Raw genomic sequence first — 23900 nt, forward strand, 5'->3', positions numbered from 1 at the left:
TTCCATTCATGTTTCACTGATTACCCATTGTACTTGGTGGTGTGGTTTTTTTTTTTTTTTTCCTTTCTCCAATTGGTAGGTTTATATACCCCACTGGAGCCATGTAAACTTCACCACTGTATATGTGTTTCTGTGTATGGCGAGTAGAGACTCAGAGGTTAGTTCAAATAAAAGTTGCTATTAAATGCTCACCTTTTTTTTTTTTTTGGTCACCATGAGGCTTGTAGGATCTTAGTTCCCTGACCAGGAATTGAACCCGGGCCCTCGGCAGTCAGAGTGCCAAGTCCTAACCACTGGGCCACCAGGGACTTCCCTAAATGCCCACCATTTCTTTTCCAACCTTTATTCATGAAGCACTGGAAGGGGAACCTTAGCAAGGTTGAGAAATAAGCTCAATAGGATGGATCTACCTAGGTGTAGGGTCAGGCCACTCAAGATGGCTGTTCTCTTGCTCTCTGTGCGTCCCCTGCCCAACCAGTGCCTGCTTCACCTACACCCTCCTCACAGGACTGACCTTCCTACATACTTGCCCCAGGTCCCAGCCAGTGATTGTTCTTATCAAAGGAGTGGTGAGGGATGTGCTCCTCTGCTGGTTTCCCTGGTAACCGATGAGCCAACCTGACATCAGTTCCCCCTGTAACTGGCAGTCTCCCCCTTCCCCCTCAGAGCGAAGCCTGCCGCCAAGTCCTGCCTGCCAGCTGCTGCGCACAGGGTGTCGCTCCAGGACCTTGCTTCAGATGTGTAAGCTCCTGCATCCATTAAACCACTGATGTCTCTGTTGCTGACTCCGGGTTCTTTCTTTGGTCTTATGGGCCTGCGGGGAGCAGCCCAACACTAGGTTATATGGTGAACATTTGCTGTTTTCTCACTTCCCAGCATTCATTTGTCTTTCTCAACAGCACCCCAATTTGGGTGGTATTACCACTGGGTATAATCTGGAGGGACAGGTTGGAGGGATACAGTCTGGGTGTCCTGTCCCCCAGGCAAAGAATGACACGTGATCAGCATTAGGCCAGTTTGGAGAAACACTTGAGCAGAGAGACAAGGAATCTGAAACATAACGGAGTTCATCTCTACCCCATTCAGTAGCCTCTAACCCAAGCTTTCTAGCACTGAGACCTGGTGGTTCCTGGTCCTGCCTCCAGAGTCACCTCAGTGCCTACCTGTTTCTAGGTCTACTTCTCTGTCTTCCTGCCAATTCTGTGAGTTCCAGTATCCTTCCAACAAGTTCCTATGAGAGAGTGTGAGTTACTGTTGCCTACAACCAAAGGATCCTAACAGATATATGCAGAGAACAGTCTGCTCTGCTACTTATTACCTTCATGATGAAGGATAAACTGACCTCTTTGAGAGCTTCAGTGTCCTCAGCTCAAAATGGGGCTAATCAAACAACCTATTTCACAGGGTTAAATAGGATGTTTCAAATAGAGCATTTTGCACAATTTGGAAAATAGTAATGTTCACTAAATAGTGGCTGCTCCACTTACTCTTATAATCAAATAAAGGTCATCTTCTCATTATTATTACTCCTAACAGTGTCTAGCATGTAGAAGACATTCAAAAAAATACTAATTTGTATTCTCCCTCCCCTCTCCTGAAAACAAACCCTCCTTTTCCGGGGTAGAGAAGAGAGCAAGTATCCCTGGTCTGTACACTACACATGAACTTGACAAGTTGAAATATACCTTAACTGTAGAGCAAAAATGGAGGCCTAAGGAGAACCCAGTGTGTATCCCTTGGTCCCACCCGAGTGACCAAAAAGTGCTGCATTTGCCTGTTCAGCTCAGCCCTTTGGAGTGTGGTTGGGCAGCCACTCGCCCACTGATGTGATTCTGATACCAGCTGCTGAGGCTGAGGCTGAGGCTAAACCCATGAGTTCATCTGGTTGCCTGGGTAGTACCCTGCCTATCAATATTGCATTAGACAAGGTGATAGCAGACCCCGCATTAAGAAACGGCAAAGCCAGTGTGTTCTTTGTAGGCCTGAGAGTTTGGATCAAAACGCAGGATCCAGAGTTGTGTCTACACAGGAGACCCTGAACCTCAAATCCTTTCCCTCCCCTTGTGAGCTTGGCAACCAATTCTACCCAAGCTGTATAGTCCAAGATAATTTACACCACATGATGTCAGGACGAAACTGTCTTCCTAAAAGGATTCTTAATGTCACTCCCCTATTCAGAAACCCTCGGGGCTCCTGCTTGCTGACAGAATAAAATCTGTACTCCTCAACAACACTTCCAGGCCCTTTCTGACCCGGTCACCATCTATCTCTCCTTCTAGCTTTATCTCACACAGCTTTTATTCCCACGCCTCCACCGAAGCCAGCCCAGCACGTTGCTCGTTGCTTGCTGTTCTGACAATATGTCTTCCTACTTCTCACCTTTGTGCTTTGCTGTGGCTCTTTCCCTGCCAGGAGTATTGTTTTCTCATCACCACTACCTGTCACAACTCCGTCTATCCCCAAACAAAACACATCCTTCTACCTATTCTTCGGAATCCATTTCAGATGTTCACATCTTGCTCCAACTCTTTGAGTACCTTCTTTGCCAAGCTATGATCACTTGCCTCGTGATAAAAATAGTGGCAGTAACAATGAGTTGCGGATACAGCACTTACTATTTTAAATGTTTTACATATGCAAATTATTTTAATGTTCACATCTGCCCTGTGAAGATACTATAATTATACCCATTTAATAAATGGAGAAACTGAGGCATGGAGAGGCTAAGTAATTGATAGCTAGTGAGTGGCAAAGCCAAGATTTGAACTCCAGCATTCCAGCTCTTTCTGCCAGGCTCTCAACCAGCACTCTAAACTGCGTTTCTCTGTGTTCTGGGAGCTTTGTTTTCATCTCCTTATATAATTTAACATGCTATAGTTAGTAAGTATTCATGAATGATGATTTGGCCACTTACTATCATCTATTATTATCTATTTTATTGTAATAATTATTATGACTATTAAAAAGTACCAGTTACCATTGTAAGTTTATAGACATTTATGTCTCCCCAGCCAAGAAGGTGTACCTCAACTTGGTAATGTGAAAATTGTGCTGAACTTGGAATGAGAAGAATCCTCAGTTTAGGTTTTAACTCTGGGGCCTACTAGCCAGCCTTGGATAAGTCCTTTCACCATTCTGAGTCCCAGTTTCCTCATCTGTGGAATGAGGGGCCTCACTTAGATCATTCCTGAGGTCTTCACTAGCTGTGAGTTTGAGAATCTGTAAAATGGGTACCATACCATGTGTGTCACAGGTATGCTGAAGATGTGGTAAGATTGAATTTTCTCATTCACCAGCTATGCAGTATGTGCTGTTTTCAGCACTGGGGATCTGGGATGAAACAGCACAATTCTCGCTGCCATGGGGCGGGACATGTTGAAAGTAAATCAATAATTAGTTATGTAACTCAAGGTCAAGTAATAAGTGCTATGAAGGAAGGTAACACAGTAGAAGGGGATTGAGAGTCTGCATGGTGGCAGAGCTTCCTGAGAAGGAGACATTACAGCAGAGATTTGAATGAATCCAGGGAGGAAGCCACACAATCTAAGCAGAGGGCAGTGCAAAGGTCCTGAGGTTGGAATTGGCTTGATGTGGTCAAAGCTAGCAAGGAGGCTAGTGAGGGTGGAGAGCAGTGAGCAAGGGGGAGTGGAAGGACTTTGGATTTTGCTTTAAAGGTGATGGGAGGCCGTGGGGGATTTTGAGCTACCACATGTTGCCATCATTTGAAAGGCATCTTTCTCGTCACTACTTGGAAAATAGACTGTAGGTGTGTAGAAGCAGGAGGTAGAAATAGGAGGCTAAGGCCACAGTCCAATCGAGATAATGGTGGCTTGAAGGAGGGTGACAGTGGTAGAAGTGGGTGAGAAGTATTTGAATTCAATATGTCTTGTGAAGCTTGTGCCCATAGGATTTGCTGATGAATTAAATGAGGGCTGGCAAAGAAAGAGAAGAGGCAAGGATGATTCCAAGGTTTTCATGGAAAACCAAATATGGTCTGTCCCATTTATTTACCAAGAGGGAAGTTTCGGGGTGGGGCAGGTCCGAGGGAATATCAAGCATTCAGTTTAAGATGCCTCTGAGATGTTCAGATAGAGTTACACATTGGATAGCAGAGCAAGGAGTACAGATGAGAGGTCTGAGCTGTGATATCAGTTTGGGTGAAATCAGCACAGAGATGAGAGTGAAAGTCATTGGACCGTATGAGATCACCTTGTTTCAGGGCTGGGCAGGGGTAGAATTCGAGTTAGCCAAGAGGGCTAGGGCCTGAGTCACAACGTAGACAATTATGAGTGAGTTCAAGTGCTCTTTGAAAAATAAAGTGTCTCACGCCCGTGATTCAGCTGATGAAGACCCCAGTGTGGTGAACTGCCCATCAGCTGACGCTCGGCTAGCCAGAGCACTTGGGACATGGAGTTGGCTGACCACTAAGCAAGACTCTAGGTAGCCTGTATCTCCTCAGCCACTCCCCATGGAATATGATTGAAAAGGCCCCAGGAGGGCTGCCTGTCTTCCAAACAGGGTCTCAAAATACCATGAATTAAAATGCATTGCTTTCAGTTACACAATTATCTCCTAGAGTGTCTTGTTAAAAATAGAGTTTGACCCAAGAGAGGTAATTTGTGGAATTGCTAATAATTTAATTGGTACCAATATAGAATACTAAAAACAGCCTGGGATTTGTAGTTAAGAGCCCTAGTTTGAGCTGACAGTTGTTAGTTAGCTTTGTGACTCTGGGAAAGACAATCTCAGCTATCTTGTCTGTAAAATGGGCAAAGCAGTTTTTGTCACACTTGTCATATAGTGTTGGCTATCGAACTAGAGGGTCTTTGGGAAAATGTTTTGTAAGTTTTAACTGCTGTAAAAATAATGCTTTAATTTTGAGCACATTTCCAAAGCCAAACGTTAGCGTAGTACGTTGAATTTCAAGCTCATGGTAATCTCAGTACGGTGGGCAGAGCAGGTATTAATTAATCAGAATTGTGCTTCAATCCCAAAGAACTGGTTAATTATTTCTATTACATAATGGCTTTCATTCGGTCTCTCAAAACTCATTTCAAGGGCTCCCCTGGTGGCGCAGGGGTTGAGAGTCTGCCTGCCGATTCAGGGGACGCAGGTTTGTGCCCCGGTCAGGGAAGATCCCACATGCCGTGGAGCGGCTGGGCCCGTGAGCCATGGCCGCTGAGCCTGCGCGTCCAGAGCCTGCACTCCGCGACGGGAGAGGCCACAACAGTGACAGGCCCATGTACCACAAAACAAACAAACAAACAAACAAAACCCAACTCATTTCAAGCATCATCTCCTCTGTGTAGCTTTTCTTTCCTGCCCAATACCTACCCCCCAGCCCCACTCTTGCCTCTCTTGGTGCCTTTTACTAACTATTTGTTGAATGAATGAATAAATGTGCAAAGTGGCTTATTATAGAAGAGTCATTTTCAAACTTTTAAAATGGCAGTCCACCATAAATGTGTGAAAACATGCATATATGTATGTTTATTCGTATACACATATGCAAAAGGAAAAGTTTCAGGAAGCAATGCTTACCTTTTCTGCATGGGATTCACGCTATTTTCTGTTCTTTTTTTTTTTAAAGAAAATGAGGGTTGCAACTGAATTGATTTCACTACCCAGGCTAATGTATCGTGACCCACAGTTTGGAAGACACTATTATGGAAGATGCTGGCAGCTGGGAACCTTGTTCTTTGCAATTGGGCAAGTCACTTGGGTTATCTGGGAGGTTTTTTTTTTTCCACTCCAGCATTCATGCTAATTCTCAAGAATAAAGACATTGTGAGGTGATGGGAATAGGCACGTAAGCACTGTGGCAGCTTGAACATTTACTGCATGCAACACACTTTTGGTTTTTCCTGGACTACATGAGGAAGTCAAAATCTAATAAATTCTTAGGTTTTGGACAATTGCTGTTTGAGAAAGATTTGATTTTGGTCACCAGTATGTCTTCGAGACTATACAGAGATTTGCAAGGGTGACTTCCAAATAATAGGCAGCTTCCATATCTGAAATCCTTGGGCCCCAGACATGTTTTAGAGGCAGGAGTTTTGGTGTCTGAAAGGAAATGTAATAAGTGTACTGCATATTGTGTATCAACCCCAGTAGAGTTCTGGGCAGCAGCTGGAAATCAAACACATTGATTTGTCTTCAGCAAATGTATGAATATTCACAATCAGTGGCATAAAGACAATAAAAACCCTCACATAGGCTGAGGTCACTAACGGGATGCAAACACATTTTCAGTTTTCAAAACTTTGAGGGTTTCAGAAAAACCCATAAGGAATTGTGGAAAATTATATTTTGTTATCCAAGTATCATGTTTTTCCATTTCAAAATCCCCAGGACCATTTATCCCTTTAGGAGACCAAATGCTTGGCTCAGTGCCTAACACATAGAAAGCACCCAGAAAATATTTGTTGAATGAATGATTGAGAGCAACTACAGCTTATAGAAAATTGTTAGGACCAAGCTGCTTTTGAGAAAACAACCTCTAGTTTTATCCCATGTCATTTAAGTGGATGGAAACCTTGTTTCTACCTGGCTCCCTCAAGAGGAGCAGAGGGGAGAGACGCTAGTGGATTCTTTGTTTCTTCTTCCTTCAGGCCTTGTATCTAGTTTTAGAAGGGGGTGGGTCAAGAGATTCTAGGTATAAAAAGTAGCCAAATTTTAAATTCCCTTTTCTTAGCTTCCCTATGCTGAAAATACCAACTAGATGTAGTAACCAATTCCATGAATATTCTGATTGTTTTTTCACTGAGTGCTTGGTTTGTCAGGAATTGGGGTTCCACAGGCTTGGCTGTACAAAAACCTGGGTTCAAATTCTAGCTCTGCCAAACCCTTGGCGTATTACATAAACTCTTTCAGTCTCACTTTCTCATTTAGAAAATGTACATGATAATAGAACAGTAACCCCATTATGGTTTTGTGAGCATTAAAGGAGATTATACATGGAAAGCATTTGCCATACAACTTTCATTTTTGTTATTAATAGTAATAATAATAGTGATAATGTTAATCCTCTTCATCATTGTGGTAACTCAATAGAAGCACAGAGCAGGGGCAGCTATGATCTCTATCAGCCTCCCTACCCTTACACTTTGCTATGGACTTTATTAGTCAGGATGGGCTAAGTTATGCTCTGATAACAAACACCCCCAAAATCTTTGTACCTTAACAGTACAAAAGTTTATTTCTGGATCACACAGATTTCTCTGTGGACCCAAATGACTCTTCAGGGCAGTTGTTTGCTGCGCTGGTTCCATGATCCAGGTTCTGCTGGTAGTTCATACCTTGACTCTTGGGAGCTTCTACCCTGGAAGTGACTCATGTTCCTTCCAGTCCGTCTCTGTTGGATAAAGCAAGATACATGGCTCTGCCTTACTCCAAAGCAACGGGGAAGAATAGTCCTTCCGAGCGCCTGCAAGGAAAGGAGAACTAGAAATACTGGAGAGAGGCACTAATGTTGACCACTCAGACATTTAGCCTTTTCTCACTCTATTGTAAATTGTTATCGCAAACACAGCTTCAGCCCCAGCACCCTTTCCAACAAGGTGGATGTCCTGAAGCTGCAGCTATCTGGAGATTCTGGAACTGCCACTGCTGCAGGTGATCTTTGGAAATCATTGAGCTGGCTCTGCCCTAGACAAGGCAGAGGAAACAATTTCTAGGTGCTTGAAGTGAGTCATACCTCCTGGCCTGGAGCCCCTCCCCACAGTCTTCTCCCCAGCACCCCAGTGATATTGGATGGGATGTTAAAATCATGGGTTCCTCAAGTTGTAGTGCACTCTGGGAACCCCACTCATTTTCCAAGTGTGGAAACTGAGGTCCAGGCAGTGTGACTTTGTTTTGTTCCTTGCGTTCCGTGGCTTTCCCAGGGTCCCAACGGTTCGTGATTAGCCCATTGCTAGACTTACATCTGGACAGAGGCCTCCCGACTCTGCCTGCTGATTTTCTGCTGTCCACCTCCTCCATCGTCTACACTTATTCATCCTCCTTTAGAAGCGGAAACGTCCCAAGCACAGTGACTTGGCTTGTCTCGCTTTCTGTTCTATTTCTGGTCCCTTCTAAGGCTGAGGCTGAGTCCATGCACTTGCTGGTTGTCCAGAGCTGCCAACGGAGAAGGATCTTCAACACCTTTTTCTCTCTTTCTAGTTTTTTGCTTGTTTGTTTCCAGTTGGAGGGATAGAAAATGGGACAATTTAGCCGTTGCCACCACAGGGACTAAACTGTCACCATTTTAGAATAATAACAAGAAATTCCATCCCCTTCTCTGGTACCACTCCCACACACATCCCAGAGTTTCTATTGATATTTTAATGAGACTCTGCATGTTTAGGCTCTTTGGCCAGATGGTAAAATGTAGTCTGTGCTTGTACTTGTACTTGTTTAGAACCCCTCTGTGCTATAAAAGGTGGCTCCGACAAGCCTGGAATGGCTCTGAGACTGAGCCTTGCCCTGAGCTTCTGAGCTGCCACCGGCCTATCAGTCCCTCCAGACTAGTTTAATTGTTTCTAACTTTTGAGACACCATGAAGCTGGAGGCCTCCAGTGCTTGGGTTTTCAAAGTATAGATGGAGTAAGAATCACCTGTGCCATGTGCTAACTGCAGATTTCTGAGCCAGCCACCAGAGATTCATGATTCAGGCAGCATGGGGGTGAGCTGAGGGTGAATAGTCTGAGCTGGGACCCAGGAATCTGCATTTTCACAAGCATCCCAGGGTGATGTAGAACAGGGCTCCTTGTTGCTGCTGCCACGCGAGGGTGGCAGGACTACAGGGGAGGTGTCCCATCTTCAGCCAGAGCAGCGCCCCTTTGAGCTGCTTATAAATGAGGCTTCAGCCTAAGGTTTGTTCTGCTGATAAAAATAAATGACGTAGAATAACATTTTTGAAATTCACTGTTCCAGACCATACTAAGCAAAAGAAAGAGCAGTCCAGCAGTGGCTTTCTGAAGACCACCCTTTTCTCGGTGTGGCTTCATCTTCTATACAGAATCAGTTTCTTGCCCTTTGATGGAGCTCGTAATTGTCCTGTTTTCCATGCCCTAAGGAGAGCCGAAGAGCAGTGATGCTGCCCCTCAAATTCCAGGACACTGGGTCTTAACAGAGGACTCTGTGCCTGTTCATTTACCAGGTGTCTTAGACCCAGAGGGAATGGAGGCCTATCACTGCCCTTTAAACAGCTTCCAAGGCCCTGTTTGGACCATGCCTTGGGAGAGAAACGGCTTCTCTCTTGGACCGTAAGAGATTGCACTTCAAGGTCAGGGAACCTGAATTCTACTTTGCCAATAAGTGGTGACCCTTACCTGGTCCCCTTCGGTAGACTGGATGTGACTCTAATCTTGTCTGCTGTACCGTACAACGTCTCCACACTATTGCAATTTTCTTCCCCAAAGTTGGAAGACATGGAATATTTTTGAGGCCTTAGATTTGTATCTGATACATTGAAGGGACAAAGGTGACTGGTTTTGTGCCACCAATGCTAATAGCACTGCCAACCGAGGCTGCTGATCACAGGCAAAGAACTGAAGGCACAAGGGCAGCTCTGTTAAACTGTGTGTAAATGGTATTTTTTCCTGTGAAATCTCAATACCTCCCTTAGGACATGGTAGTTCAGGTTTGGGGGCTACTCTCCTCTGATATTTACTCATTGGGGATTTTACTCTTGAGAAATCACTGTGGCAACAGAACCGTTTGCCTCCACGAAGACGATGTCAAAGTCTTAAAATCCAGGATGTTTTAAGGCAGGATTCCAACCTCATTATTGCCAGAAATAAGATTCATCCAAGGTGGAAGTGTCCTGTCTTAGAACTCAAATCTGTCTCAGAATGGCTTTTCTTTCCCCTTTGTTTTTGAAGCTAAGCAATTACTTTTTTTTTTAAGGAAAAAAAAATGTGCTAATGCACAAAACTCTCTTTTTCCCCTTTCATTTATTTGAAATTGAATTTAACAAAGTCAGTTCCAAGCAAGCACTATATATGAGTAATGCTTTTTGTCCATAAAAGAGCATTGACTCAAATGGTATGGGAGTGCTGGTCTTCTCTTTGCTTTGTGTGAGCATCCATAATGACAAAGTGCTCGTGTCTGAGTGTATAATGAAACTATAAATTGTTTTCATGAATGCTCTGAATTTGGTCTTTTACGGGGCAAATTCAAAAGGTATTTAGTTCCACATTTCACATATGTGAATAACACCAGACGGTGCTATAGATCCAATAAAAGGACAGAATCCCAGTTGGGTTCACACTGGTCCAGGTGGTGGGTGATTGTCAGGTGAGGGTCGGTCACAGTGTGGGGAGTGGGGAGATGGAGGGACGAAGATATCCTGCAACTCTGAGGAAGAATTCCAGCAAGATACACCCGACTTTGGGGGGATAATTCAAAGTGTGACTAAAATATTTAGCTCATAAAATTGGTCTCTGGGTGGTGGGTGTCTGCACTGGAATCATAGGAGAAGGTGCACACCTCTGACCGAATTTATTGAACAAAAATTCTCAGGTGAGAAAATGTCTGCTGGGTTGCATGGGCAGGTACAATCTATTGCAGTAATTTATGGTTCAATTAAATTATCTTTCATTATATTTTTTGTACTGTTTTTTATTATAGAATCCATATAGGTGTGTTCTATAACATTTAGAAAACACAGAAAAGTATAAAGACTTTTTTTAAAAAATGCAAATAATTTTGCTCCCAAGAGATAATGGTTAGTAATATATACAATTTTTATTAAATCTTTCCGTGTTGTATCATTTGGTAAAATTTTAATAGAACTTTACATCATCTTACCTGGATATCTAAATCCTTTCTTAAATAAAATTTTGGGTCCAACTATCTATTTATTTAGCTATCTGTCTAATTGTTAAAAAGGATTCTGCTTTTTAACTTATTTATCAATTATTTTTCCCGTCTCGGTTGGCCAAAGTTCATGAATGTCCAAGGTTTTGGTTCTGTCATGAGGGGACTATGTCAAGTACAGCAGCAGCCTTTAGGCTCACATGTCAATGACTGACAAATGATTCTGGGTATACAATCTCTGAAAACAAAAAAGGCAACAAAACCAACTCTGCAGGGTGTGTGAACCCCAGCCCGGGTGAAAGGAGGGAGGCCTGTTGATGGTTCTGAGCAGTCGCCTGCATGTGTTTGTTCTGCAGTACCTGGTGTGTAAAAGAAAGCTGGAGAGTAAGAAGGAGGCCCTGCTGATCCTTTCCAAGGAGCTGGACACATGCCAGCAGGAAAGGGACCAGTACAAACTCATGGCCAATCAGCTTCGAGAGCGCCACCAGTCCCTAAAGAAGAAGTACCGTGAGCTGATTGTACGTATTACGTCACAAAGAGTTTCAAAGCGGAAAAATTAAGACGTGAAAGTCATCACCCTACTTCCTCCACGATCCAGTTCCACTTGCCAGTTGATAAGTACACGCTTCCAGATGCTTGCTCTGGCGCCCATGAACTTACACATATATCTGAATATGTCTGTGTGTGCCTATTTACTTAAAACTGTATGGAAGTTTTTTTTTTTTTTTTTTAAAGAGGATTTGTGTTATAAATCTGCATTAATACAGAAGCCACTAGCTGCATGTGGTTATTTAAATTTCATTTTGAATTAATTAGAATTAAATAAAATTGAAAACTGTCTCACTTATCACACCTCATGCCCTCAATCGCCATGGGGGGCTGGTGGCTACCGTATGGGATTGTGTTGATATAGAACATTTCCATGGTGGCTGCTATATTGGACAGTTAGCTGTAGGACATGTCCCTCATTGCAGAGAGTTCTATTGGACAGCTTTATATAAATGTTGTTCTAAAACTTGCTCTTTTCGCTCAGCACTTTATTTTGGACATCTCTCTAGGCCATATATACAGATTTAACTCATTTTTTAAAAGAGTGCATAGTAATATTTCCATAATTTTTAAACCTTTCCCTTTCCTGGGCAATTAGATCTTCTCTAGTTTTCATATGGCAAGATTTTTAAGGATGCAAATTTTACTGAAATGGAGGATACCAACTGCATAGTGCTATTTTGCATTCTCACTTATTTTTTTCTCACTGATGCCATCTCTTTTTTAAGTGCTGACACTATTGCTTACATTTAACCGTCTGTGCTGGGGTCATTGAACTGTCCTGGAACAGAAGTACAGTAGAAAGATTCCTGAGGTTAAAATAATGTTGACTTATATGTGGACAGCATCAGATAGAGAAGTACTATTTCCTGAGCATTTATCATTCACCTGACATATTTATGTATTCCCAGATGGCACACGAGGGAGAAGAATTGAATCCTTTTAAGACAAAAAGTCTGATAGGACTAGAAGTTCTCAGTTAATTTTCTTTTATTTTGAGCATATCCTATCCCCACCCCCCAAATTGTTCTGCCCATAGAGAACACTCAAGTATGTGTGTGCATTGTATGTGTCCATTACTATTCCTTTGGATCTATTTAAAAGAGGAGCTCAACTCAAACCAAATGAAATACTATTTCTGTTTAGGCTCTGCTAAAAAGTAATTTTGATAAATCCAGTTTATTTATTTGGTTCACATAGGTTTATAGACTGGTCCTAATTGGAAGTGATTCCCTAAAGGTTTTCCCAAAATAACTCTGGCTCAGTTTATAGTTTAAAATTTTTTAAGTATATTTGAGTTTGGTTCAGCACATTGTTGGTTGCAGGGGGCGGGAGAGGGGAGGGTCTGAATTTAGTTCATAGTTCGGTTCAATTTCTTGAATCTACACACATCTAATTTTTAAAAAATAAAATGTAACATTGGTTTCTTTGTAGGATGGAGATCCGTCACTTCCGCCTGAAAAGAGGAAACAGGTAAGACTTACTCCTGATCTTTGACAACTCTCAGAATGTTCATATTGGTGTCTTACAACAACTGGGGGATTAGGGAATCCCAAAGTGTATAGAGAAATCTTCTAACTTCCCAGAATCATTTTGTATTACTGGGGGGAGTGGGTGGTAGAGAAATACTGCCTACAGAGAGGGCCTAAGGATTGGGTGCAGGAAACGCAGTGAAGTCTAACAGGGTGGCAGAAGGCACACCAGTTGACTCTGCTCCCTTTCTTGTTGGGAAGCCTTTTAGAAAACCACGAGTTGAGAGCACACTGCTAGAGGACTTTATCTCACTGTTCTGCGGATGGATACCGTTCTGCTATTTAGCTCCTGCCGCTTCAGACTTTTGAAAGACATCTCACTAAAACTCATAAGCCATTTACGTTCTTTTCTCCTAAATGGTAACCAGCATCGTTTATTGAGTATCCATTTTCCCCACGGATTTTGGATGCCCACTTTTAGCAATGGACAAATCCGTGTGTGTGTGTGTCTGTGTGTGTGTCTGTGTGTGTCTGTGTGTGTCTGTGTGTGTCTGTCTTTCTGGACTTTCTGTTCTGTTCCACTGAGCTTCCTGTATTGTCCTGCTTGTACCACATTATTCTGTTTTTGTTTATAATACGTTTAATACCTGTTTGGGCTATTCTCCTTCCCTTTGCTCTTTCTTTGCAGATGTTTCTTGTTTCTTTTTTTAGATATAACTGACAAATATTTTATCAAGTCCTCCTCTGATTCCCACCACCCCCAAACCCATACCTATTGGTATTTTGATTGGGGTTTTGTTAAATGTATAGATCAATATAGGGACAGTTAATACTTTTATAGCATTATGTCCAGGGATATTGTACATCAAATTTTTTAATCCAGTTGCATGCATATATATAGATATATTGCGTTTTAACACTTTCCTTAACTTTACAATTGTTCTGTACTGACATACCCTGATTTACAGCCTTTTACAGGCTTGAGAGGGGCCTGGATGATGGTGATGTTAGTGCTGTGTGTACCATGTTATGGGAAATGCTCTGCACTAGAACAGGGCTTCAAAACTGGTGGATGAAAATAAGGACACAGGAATTGTTTGCTGTCTTCATAGCTGTAAAGACTAAGACAACATCCTGTTTTTGTTCATTGATCGTATACCTGGCACAGCATATAAACTCCTTAGATTCATTACCTTGTGATTTTTGATGCTGAGTAAACAGTAGACGTGCACATGCACATATGCGTACACACACACACACACACACACACACACACACACACACGATGTTCACCCTTAAATAACAACTCAGTCCTCTGGCTATCCTTTCAGTCATTCAGTTCCGCTCACTCCCACACTCCTTTCCTATTTTATTTGATTATTTTGTAATGCTCCAGGTTTGATTTAAAGTCAAAATTTTCTATGGAGCTAATTGATGGTTTGTTTGTTTGTTTCCTAAACAAAATGACACGGAAAGTTAGCATAAATGTTTAAAAATTGGGATCCTTAATGTGGAATTGCTAATGTTTTTGTTTCTGTGTTTTTGGTGGCTATGAGCTGTCATCTTTGCTGCGGTTTTAGAGTTTGTTAGTATTCATGAAGGAGTTTTACAGTGTAAGTGGATTCACGTTCCGTGACTTTATAATAAAAAATTTACACTGACTGAAGAGAATCTGATGAATTCCAGTAAGTCTGTCCAGCTGCATTCTTACAGCTCTACAAAACAAACAAACAAACAAAACAAGTTCAGTGTCCTAAGCTCTGGCTTTGTAGCTTTTAATATGGCATTTAGTTTCTGTCCCTTGAGGATTTAGTGTGGTGGTGTGAGCTTGCTCTGCATTCGTCCTGCCTGGGATGGATGACATAGGACGGACTGGGGTGCAAGTGACAGAAATTCTAAACGCTTAATCAATAAAGGATTCGATGCCCTTGCATAACACAAGTTGAGAGGTAGTGCAGGCCTCAGATGCCATACTGTCATCATGTACTCATTCTCTCCTCTCTACCACACTTAGCAAAGAAAAATACAGGATACCCAGGTGAATCTGAATTTCAGATAGGCAATGAATACTTTTTTAGTGTAAGAGTATGTACCACGCAATATTCGCGACATACTTATGCTAAAACATTATTGATTATTTATCTGAAATTCACATTGAGCTGGGCATCCTATATTTTATCTGACTACTCTACCATTATGCCGATTTTAACATCAGCTTCCTCTTGAACTTAACATCAGCTTTCCTTGAAGCAGGAAAGGCAGAAAACCCAGCCATGGAATATGAGTCCTTCCCTCCAGTTTGGGCCAGTGTAGGACGTACATCCTATTCCTGGTCTACTAACATTCACTGGGAGGGTACTATACATTAATTGGCTTAGATTAATCACATGGGATAGAAGGGCTTAGGGAGCCAGCAGTGACACCCGCCAAACTAATTGTGTGGCCTTGGGAAGACTCCTTTGGGTGTCTGAGACTCAGCTTTCACATCTACAAAGTGGGAATAAATATGGTACCCACCACATAGTGTGGCTGTGAGCAACAAATGAGATAACGTACGCAAGTAGAGTCCTTAGCACAGTGCCTGGCACTGGGTGAGCGTCAATAAATATTTATCATTTCCTCTTCCTTATCATCCCTTTCTTTTTTAATCAATTATATATTATATATATATAATTATATATTATATATTAGTGTGCTGTTGTCAGGACCCTTTTGGTTACCCTTGGCAGCTTGAAATAGCTTGGGCCAAAGAAGAACTTCCTGGCTCATAGGACCTCAAAAGGGTTGGGTAAGCAGCAACCTTGGGAATCAGAAATGCAGCCAGGCCTCAGGACCAGCTACCACCTGGACTCAGGTGCCCCCAGCTCTCTCCTCTGCCCTCAGCATTCTCTGTGTCAGCTGTCATTTCTTTTTCTGCACCTGCTTTCTCTGTAGAATAGGAAACGTGGCTGCTGACCACATGAGGGCTACAGACCCCACGTCTTTGACCTGTAGGAAAAAACTGCTCCCTGAATCCCAGGGGAGAGCTCCCCTAGGCCAGGCTCAGGCCAGGGGTCCACTCAGGTCAGCTGGGCATGGCCAGGCATCCTGTAGATACAAGGCAGCTTCTACTGTTGTCATGTTGACGGGGTTCTGGGTAGACCGTGTGTTAGCCATCTGCTGTACGTGCCTTCTTGAGAGAGTCTTGGAATGACAAATAATAACGATGGCAGCCAGTGTTTTTGAGCGCTCACTCTTGCAGTCTGTCAGACCCTGTGCCCAGCATTGCACTGTGGATGATCCCATTTAATTCCCACACAGCCATGGGAGTTGGGGGTTATTATTATTATTGCCATCAGACAAATGAGGAAATTTAGGCCTATGATGGTCAAGTAAATTACCCAAGGGAAATAACGTAAGTAATCGGTGGAACCAGAGTTCAAAGTCGCGCAGTCCACTCAGAGCTCATGCTTAGAACTCGCCTTGTAGGTAGGGTGACCAGACCTTCTGTTTACTCAGGATCGTTGCCATTGTTACCTCTTGTCCTGGCATAATCTGTATTAGTGCTCCTTGTACTCTCCAAAGTGTCTTGGTTGGGATGATAAATAATATAGTCACCTTAATTCTAGTAGGGATGCTATGAGCAGACAGTAAACAAAATGATTAAAATATATAGGATGTTAAATGGTAATCAGTGCAGTGGAGAGAAAAAATATAGCCCAAAGCCAGGGAGGGAATTCTGGCTTACTAAGTAATGGAAGAAATGTCTTGATTAACAGTGGAGGAAAATAGTTCCAGTATTTGGAAAAATAATCTTACCTGTCTAAAATATATGTTTTCAAATTTTATTTACATATAGTTAGTTTATTTATAAAAGCATGGGGTTGGTTTTTGGATGAGTGAGGGGGAGTGTTAAGATGTCCTCTTCATTAGCTTAGTGTGGGGAAGAAAATGCCCCATTAAATTTGCCGGCACTGGTTACAATGAAACTTTCCATTTAGCCTGAAGCAGACAGATTTGGCATCCGTGTATCCGGTACTGGAAAGGAGAGGCACAATTACCTTCTTAACTTTTTCATCAGCAGGAACAGGGGTAGAAGCTTGCTTGCACCCTGACCTGGTGTCTCCTGTCTTATATCACATGTTTATCCCAAGGGCAAAGCAGTAGGTGAAGTATTTACCCCTCCAGATGAAAAGCAAATGGACCTTGTGTAAGCGGAAAGCACTGGAGTAAGAAGCAGCTGCTGGGGTAACAGATGGGACCTGGGGGGTCAAAAGATCCACATATTGGAAAAGGAAAAGATGCCGCATTGAGCATCTTGTATAAGCATCTCAGTGTAAGCCTTGAAACCATGGCTTCCTATTCTTGACTTGAAGGAGGAATTTCTATGGACTCCTCCCTGTTCATTTCTCAGCTCAGGAGAGATTACTATCGTCACTCTGTTATGGACTGAATGTTTACATCCACCCAAATCCATATGTTGAAACTCTGGTCCTCAATGTGATGGTATTAGGAGGTGGGGCCTCTGGGAGGGAGTTAGGATTAGATGAGGTCATGAGGGTGGAGTCCTCACGAGGGGGTTCAGTGTCCTTATAAGAGTCACGAGAGAACTTGCTTTCTCTGCTCTGCTCTCTGCTGTGTGAGGACAAAACAAGAAATCTGCAACCTGAAAGAGGGCCCTTCCCAGAACCTTACTGTGCTGACACCCTGATCTCAGATTTGCAGCCTCTAGAGCTATGAGAAATAAATTTCTGTTGTTTATAAGCCACCCAGTCTATGGTGTTTTGTTGTAGCAGCTCAAGCTGACTATACATGTATTGAGGTTCTTCTCAAATATAAGTAGAAACAATACCCCATCCCCAGTCTTGGCAGTGCTTTGTGCTTTTCAGAGACCATGTATGCATGTGTGTATGCACGTATATATCTATGTATGTGTGTCATCTCCCAGCTGTCTTCTGCGGCCACACTGCAAGTTAGGTCTTTCGTAAAGTCTCAAGGCAGCGTCATGGATGGCAGTAGATAAAAGCTTAGGTTCTGGCATCCAATTTTGTGGATTCAAATATAACACTCCCCCTTGCTGTCTGGGTGATCCGGGGCAAGCTGTGTTACCTTTCTGAGACTCAATTTCCTCCTCTCCAAAATGAACAAAAGCATGAGATATATTCATAAAGTGTTTATAAAGAATCGATGTGATAATGCTTATAATGCCCATTGCCTTCTACTTAGTGAGTGCTCAATGGGTGTTGGCTGTTTTTTTATTTTTCCTGTGACTTGTCCAAGGTCACACAGCAGATTAATAGAGCAGGCCTAAAAATCCAAATCTGCACACTTATAGTTTAGTGTTTTAGTTCAGGGTTTTGTTCCATATTTAACTCTTAGGCTGTTTGAATGGGGAAGAAGCATAGTCAACATTTAATCCACCCACTTTGGAAGTTCAAAGATTAAGTGCTTTATCCGAAGCCCTCTGCTTAGGAGGGGTTGAGAAGCAGAAACTGAGCTAGGAGTCTTTACCCATTAGGCCAGTGTTCTTTCCTGTGGCAGCCAGTATCTGGCCATAATGTCTTCCTGCTTTTTTGTCTCCTCCTTACAGGACAGCCAGAACTTTCATGGCTGTAGTTCTAGAAATATGGTTGTCGATCGAGGCTCTCTTTTAGAATTTAGAATCCTTTTTAAAACAACTCAATTTCCAATGGCAAATCATCCGTTGAAGAAGCTGTGAAGAAATCGTGACAACAGTGATTTCACTAATAGCTTCTCGTGGGATATTGAAATGAAAATTTCTTCTTGATACTCCAGGCAGAACTGTACACAGAGCACCTCTCTGCACTGCAGTGAGAGATCACCAAAAGATCTCAAACAACCCTTTAAATATTTTTCTTTTGCGCAACAAGCAGTTCCTCCAAAGGAGATAAAGGGGAATTGAATTTAAATTATCCTGGGTTAATCTTCTTATAAGTTGGGATTCTTTGGGGTCACAGCAATACATTTTTCCCCATGCAAACTCCTCCTTGAATAAACAAACACACCTCTGTCTTTCCCTGTTTTGATTTCAAGCCGAGGTACCACGGGAGGTATTCCTCCTGGTCCAGGAGGGAGCCTTTGCTTTCTTCCCTTAAAAAGTTATGGCTTATTTAGATGGTGACATGCACCAGGATGACAACCGTGGAGAAATCAGAGCACAGAGTGGCCCTTTGTGGGATGGGAGGGAGCCTTTTACTTCAGTAGAAAAGTCTTCTTGGTCGATCTTATTTTAGTCCCCCGTGACCACAAATCAGAGCAGCCTTGTATATGCATCTCGGTTTGATGCTCAGAACCTAAAACTTCCTTCAGAGATCTCAAGTGCTTTGGGATGTTTCTTTTTATACCACTTCGAACAGTACAACTTCACTGTTACACCAGGGAAGCTGGGAAGAAATCCAGGGTTCAGCCTGCGGGAGTCCTCCCAAATCATAATAACAGTAATTTCATTCTGAGCATTCACACCTCCTGCTCAGAAGCCCTTCGGATCCTTGCAGTGATTTTTGTCAGGAAGGTGAGAGCATCCCCCAACTTAAACAGGGGGGAATTTAGGCTCAGTGAGTCTAAAGAACTTGGGAACTATTAAGGGAGCCACTAAGTGGCAGATGCAGAGCCATAATGGCCAAGATTAAGCAAACGTTTATTTAAATAGCAACCTCCTAAACCTACTGAAGAGCATTTGCCTGTGGGCCTGGAAACGCCGGCATTGGCAAGTGTGTGCTTGGAGATTGTGGGGTGAGAGTAGGCTGCCGAGGGCTCCTTGCACAGCCAAAAACTGTGTGTGGAATGAGTTCTTGGGTGGTTGTTTCTTGTAAATAAGAAAGCTGTCACTGTAGCAGAGGTCATCGCTTGGGCAGTTGCTATGAATAGGGGGCGCTTGCTCAGCAAAGCAAGTTTCACTCTTACTATTAACACAGAAGTCACCGTAGACCAAAGCAGCGGAGTAGAAATTGCAATTAAATTTGCTATCAATCACACCGCTCAAGTATACTCCACGTTTTATCAAACTTTTTTTTTCACATATTCTTGCTTAATTGAGTACTTTACCCTATTGAAGGTGTGAGTTTAGAGGATTCAGGGGTCGACACCATGTAGCTGAGGAGCATTTTCTAAATCTGGTCTCTTTTTCTCTCTCACACTCTTTTTTTTTTTTCAAAGCAAAGCAAAACAAACAAACAAAAAACTCTCCTTGAGGAAGTGCCTAGGCCAAGGTTTTACCTGTCTCTCTCTTATTTTTTTTCCCTCCCATTTTTGCATTGAGTTTTAATATGTCAGCAAGTTGAGAAGGAAGTTATAGGATTTTCTGGTATACATCATTTTTACATTATGATGGAGAATGACTTTTCCATGGCTAGGTTACTGAAGTGGTGTATATCTAATAAATTACAAAGATTTCAGGGTGACTTGAGGGATAGTAACCGGAATGTTGCCCCTTTCCCCTCCTGGTGTCTGGGCTGAATTATTTAAGGACTTAGGAGAAAACACATGGCCTGCCCGTTTTACTGCCCTCCCCAATGTCTGGCTAGTGAAAGGTTGGAAGGTTAATCTTAAACTTTTCATCACTTTCTTTCATTTTATTTTTATCTGTTGGAGAGGAAAAGCTTTTCCTCTACCCTCTTAGGTTCAGTGCATGGAGGCCTGCAAATTTAACTGACAAAAGACAGATTAACAGGAGAGAAAAGCAAACAATTTCATGAATATTTTACATGCACAGGAGTTCACAGAGAAAAAGTGAAATTCAAAGAAGTGTTTAGACTCGGGGGCTTATGTAGCATTTTAATAAAAGAGAGAGGGGTTGGGCCTTAAGGGATGATAAATTGTGGGAAAGTGACTAGGAGATATATGGGAAACTAATGGAAGGTAGGGTTTTATTTTAGTTAGGTTTGTTTATGCGGACTCATCATGGTACCAATGCTCTGTGTCCAGTGATTATTAGAGTTGCTATTCTCTTCCTGTTACGGAGGGGATGGGACAACTCACAAAGGGAAATGTATGCCCTTATTTTTAGGCTGACAAGGGGAGGGAAGAATATTCTCTGTATCTGCTGATTCTCAATTGCCTTCAGATCAAAATAATCCTCATGGCAAAGGAGCATGTTTTGGAGTGGCGTATTCTGATCTTATCATATCCAACTTTTCATTTCTTACATCAGGGAGGAAAATGGTATATAGTGGATCCTTTTCTTCCCATCTAAAAGATTTAGTGCTGTTTCTTACAACTGGTATCCTGAACTCCCCCTGCCTTGTAAACCAGTCTTGGTTACTTGATCATTGAAAACAGAGCTCCTTCACAGAGACTGTCATTGCCAAATGTGAGGTACCATTAAAAAAAATCTCCTACCACTTCTTATAAGTTTCAAAAATGTATTGCATCTATAGTATAAATGTGGATGTATTTTGTGACATTCATTCATACGGGAATTCAAATACAGTGGTAGAGGCAAGATCTAGAGTTTAGGATGCAGCAGGACCTGAGGAAAGGGAGAGCCCCTTGTCCCCGTTACTAATCTGCCTCGGTGAGAATTTCCACAAAAAGGCAGAGAGGTTGGGGCGAGATGCACACAGTTCTCTCAACTCCCAGATCTCTGCCTTTGCAACAACTGTCAGGATGTGTAGTCTTCATCTGTGTGCAGAGAGAATTTCCCCGAGCCTCAAAGTCCCCACACCAGGGGCTGGCCTTGGCAGCATACTTCTGCAGACATCCGTTGTAATTGGGGGGTGACTTGATCCTTGACAAAGGAACGTGTGTTGGAATGGACAGCTGTAATGTCCTTTTGGCCTTGGGCCTCTCAGCTATGTTTTCATCAAATCTGTCTTCCCTCCCTTCCCCATCACAATTTTAATAGATAAACTCCAAGCTAGAAAGAGTGACTTACGTATATAGATTCTACAATATACTCCAGGATATTCAACATCCCACTATTATCTGAGAGAAAATGTCAACCTTTTAACGTCAGCCCTGGCTATATCTGAATATTTAAAAGAGGCTTCTTTTGAAACCTTTTCATGTTTGCTATTTATGCTACCCACCCTGCCCCAGAGATTTAGAGGAAATAATCTCTAGGTTTTGTTTTCTAGGTTTTGTTTTCCTTCCCTGTGAAATCCTTTCGAGTGTTAGACGGTCTGCCACTTTTTCCCTGACATTTCCTTTACAGAGTGCTGCTATTCTAAACTGATGGTCATAGAGTCCTTCTCAATAACACAGAGACAAAACGGTCTGCATAGCTGATAAATTATAAGCAGGCGCCGTGTGTTACCTTGATGGATGGTTATAGTGAATGTGTGTGAGTCATGGGTGTTATTTTTGGTCAAAAGAATTATGTGAACTTTTCTCCTCTATTTTGAGTGCTTTGAAATGTACTACTTTTCTTTCTTTTCTTTTCTTTCTTTCTTTCCTTTTTTGTTCTTTAAGGTGTATGTCAAGGAACTAGGCACCGTATCAGAATAGCCATTTTCTAGTTTGCAAAATTATTGTTTGGGAGTTGAGGAGGTGGAAGGACTGAATAGAAAAGTATTGTGCATTGACAAGTAAGCCTGCCTGTGAAATGTGAAAGAAAATTACAGTCACCTGCTTTAAAAGGGGGTCTCCCTCACGCTACCCTACGCCAGGGGGTCAGTTTGAAATCTGGGGTACATTTACAGTGAATCCCCTTGGAGGCGATGTGATTCTAATTAACCATTGCTTTGCAGCTGCTGTAGAAATGCTTGAGTTTATTTGGGTAGATTTCTTTTCGGCCAGGCTGCAGAGTAAATAACGTTTGACAGTCACGTCGCTGGGTCTCTGACTCGCTGTCTCCTAAAGCAGCGCTGTCCTTTGCTTCATGTGTCACTGGGACCTTTGATATATAACACGTGGGTGCCTGCTTTCCTGTAACATCCAAATACCGGGGAGTATTGCTGGGCTCAGTGCTATTCAAAGTGGGGCCTAAGGACGAGCGCCAGGCTGCAAGCTGCCCTTGCTGGTCCCTACGACAAGATGAGTGCAGAAATTGAGAGGAAGGGCTCAGAAACTTTTATAGCAATTTGACAGTATGTATGATTTTACGTCAGGTGAATCTAGCAAACACCTGGGGCCTTGATGTCTTCTTAAATTTGTTCTCCTAGGAATTGATTTTTATTGTATTTTGCACAAGTACTGATCTGTGACAGATCGGAGGTCGAGGTCTTTCACCACTGATCGTGTGAGTTGTACAGGTTTAGCTATTGTGATTACATTAGTGAGCCAATGTCAGGGTCTTCCCACCCACCTGAGGGGCTCAAGCCATTGTTGATTCAAAAAGGGAAGGTTAGGACCGTTTCAGATTTTTTTTTTTTTTTTTTTTGGTCTTTTGTTAAATTGTTCACTGTTGCTCTTACAAACATTTCTTTCTGAACATCTCTGCCCCTGTTTAAGAAAAGCAGGCTCAGGGGCTTCCCTGGTGGCGCAGTGGTTGAGAATCCACCTGCCGATGCAGGGGTCACGGGTTCGTGCCCCGGTCCGGGAAGATCCCACATGCTGCGGAGCAGCTGGGCCCGTGAGCCATGGCCGCTGAGCCTGCGCGTCCGGAGCCTGTGCTCCACAACGGGAGAGGCCACAACAGTGAGAGGCCCGCATACCACAAAAAAAAAAAAAAGAAAGAAAAGCAGGCTCCTGTGAAGGTGAATTTTGCTGTGTCTCCTGCACATGGGGTGCTGAGATGCAGTGTGCAGGTGGCAGCAGGCTTGCGGAGGCCACTTTTAGCCGCATGCCAGCACCTGCCCCAGCCTGGGGGTTCTGTCCCTCCACCTGGGGGAGGGATTATGCTTGCCGAGCTGATGTCTGGGAAGTGTTCTGGAGTTCCCGGAAGGAGAAGGAGAGGCAGCCCACTTGTGATACCTTGTGCTAAGGCAGGAGAGCTGCAGGACAGAGGGGAGGAACCAGGAAAAGAAAATTGAGAATTGAATCATCTCTCCACTTCACTGCAGTCCCTGGGGTCCGCCTGCTCTAGTGGCCTTGAACTGCTTTCCAAAGTGAACATCTTGTGATGTGAGGGGGAGAAGGAACCGGTTGCCTTTGCACCTACCTGGAACTTTCTCCGGAATATCCACAAGTCTCACACTCACT

The 23900-nt window shown here is 42.9% G+C and overlaps 1 protein-coding gene and 1 non-coding gene across 9 annotated transcripts in view; one reads left to right on the forward strand and one right to left on the reverse strand.

The window, feature by feature from the left end:
• Positions 1-23900, forward strand: part of CCDC149 (coiled-coil domain containing 149) — a 100163-nt gene that overhangs the window by 22293 nt on the left and 53970 nt on the right. For 4 of the 8 annotated variants that reach the window (XM_067036334.1, XM_067036330.1, XM_067036331.1 and 1 more), the window contains exons 2-3: positions 11157-11318; positions 12784-12822. In XM_067036334.1, coding sequence (XP_066892435.1) covers positions 12785-12822 — 38 coding nt within the window. In that variant the 5' untranslated portion in view covers positions 11157-11318; position 12784. Of the gene's footprint in view, positions 1-11156; positions 11481-12783; positions 12823-23900 lie in introns of those variants that run through there. The other 4 variants (XM_067036333.1, XM_067036336.1, XM_067036335.1 and 1 more) reach the window with 4 other exon arrangements.
• TRNAQ-CUG (transfer RNA glutamine (anticodon CUG)) lies at positions 236-308 on the reverse strand. The gene has a single exon. It is a non-coding gene; the product is annotated as a tRNA-Gln (tRNA).

The sequence above is a fragment of the Kogia breviceps genome, chromosome 6 (assembly GCF_026419965.1).
Source record: "Kogia breviceps isolate mKogBre1 chromosome 6, mKogBre1 haplotype 1, whole genome shotgun sequence".
NCBI lineage: Eukaryota > Metazoa > Chordata > Mammalia > Artiodactyla > Physeteridae > Kogia > Kogia breviceps.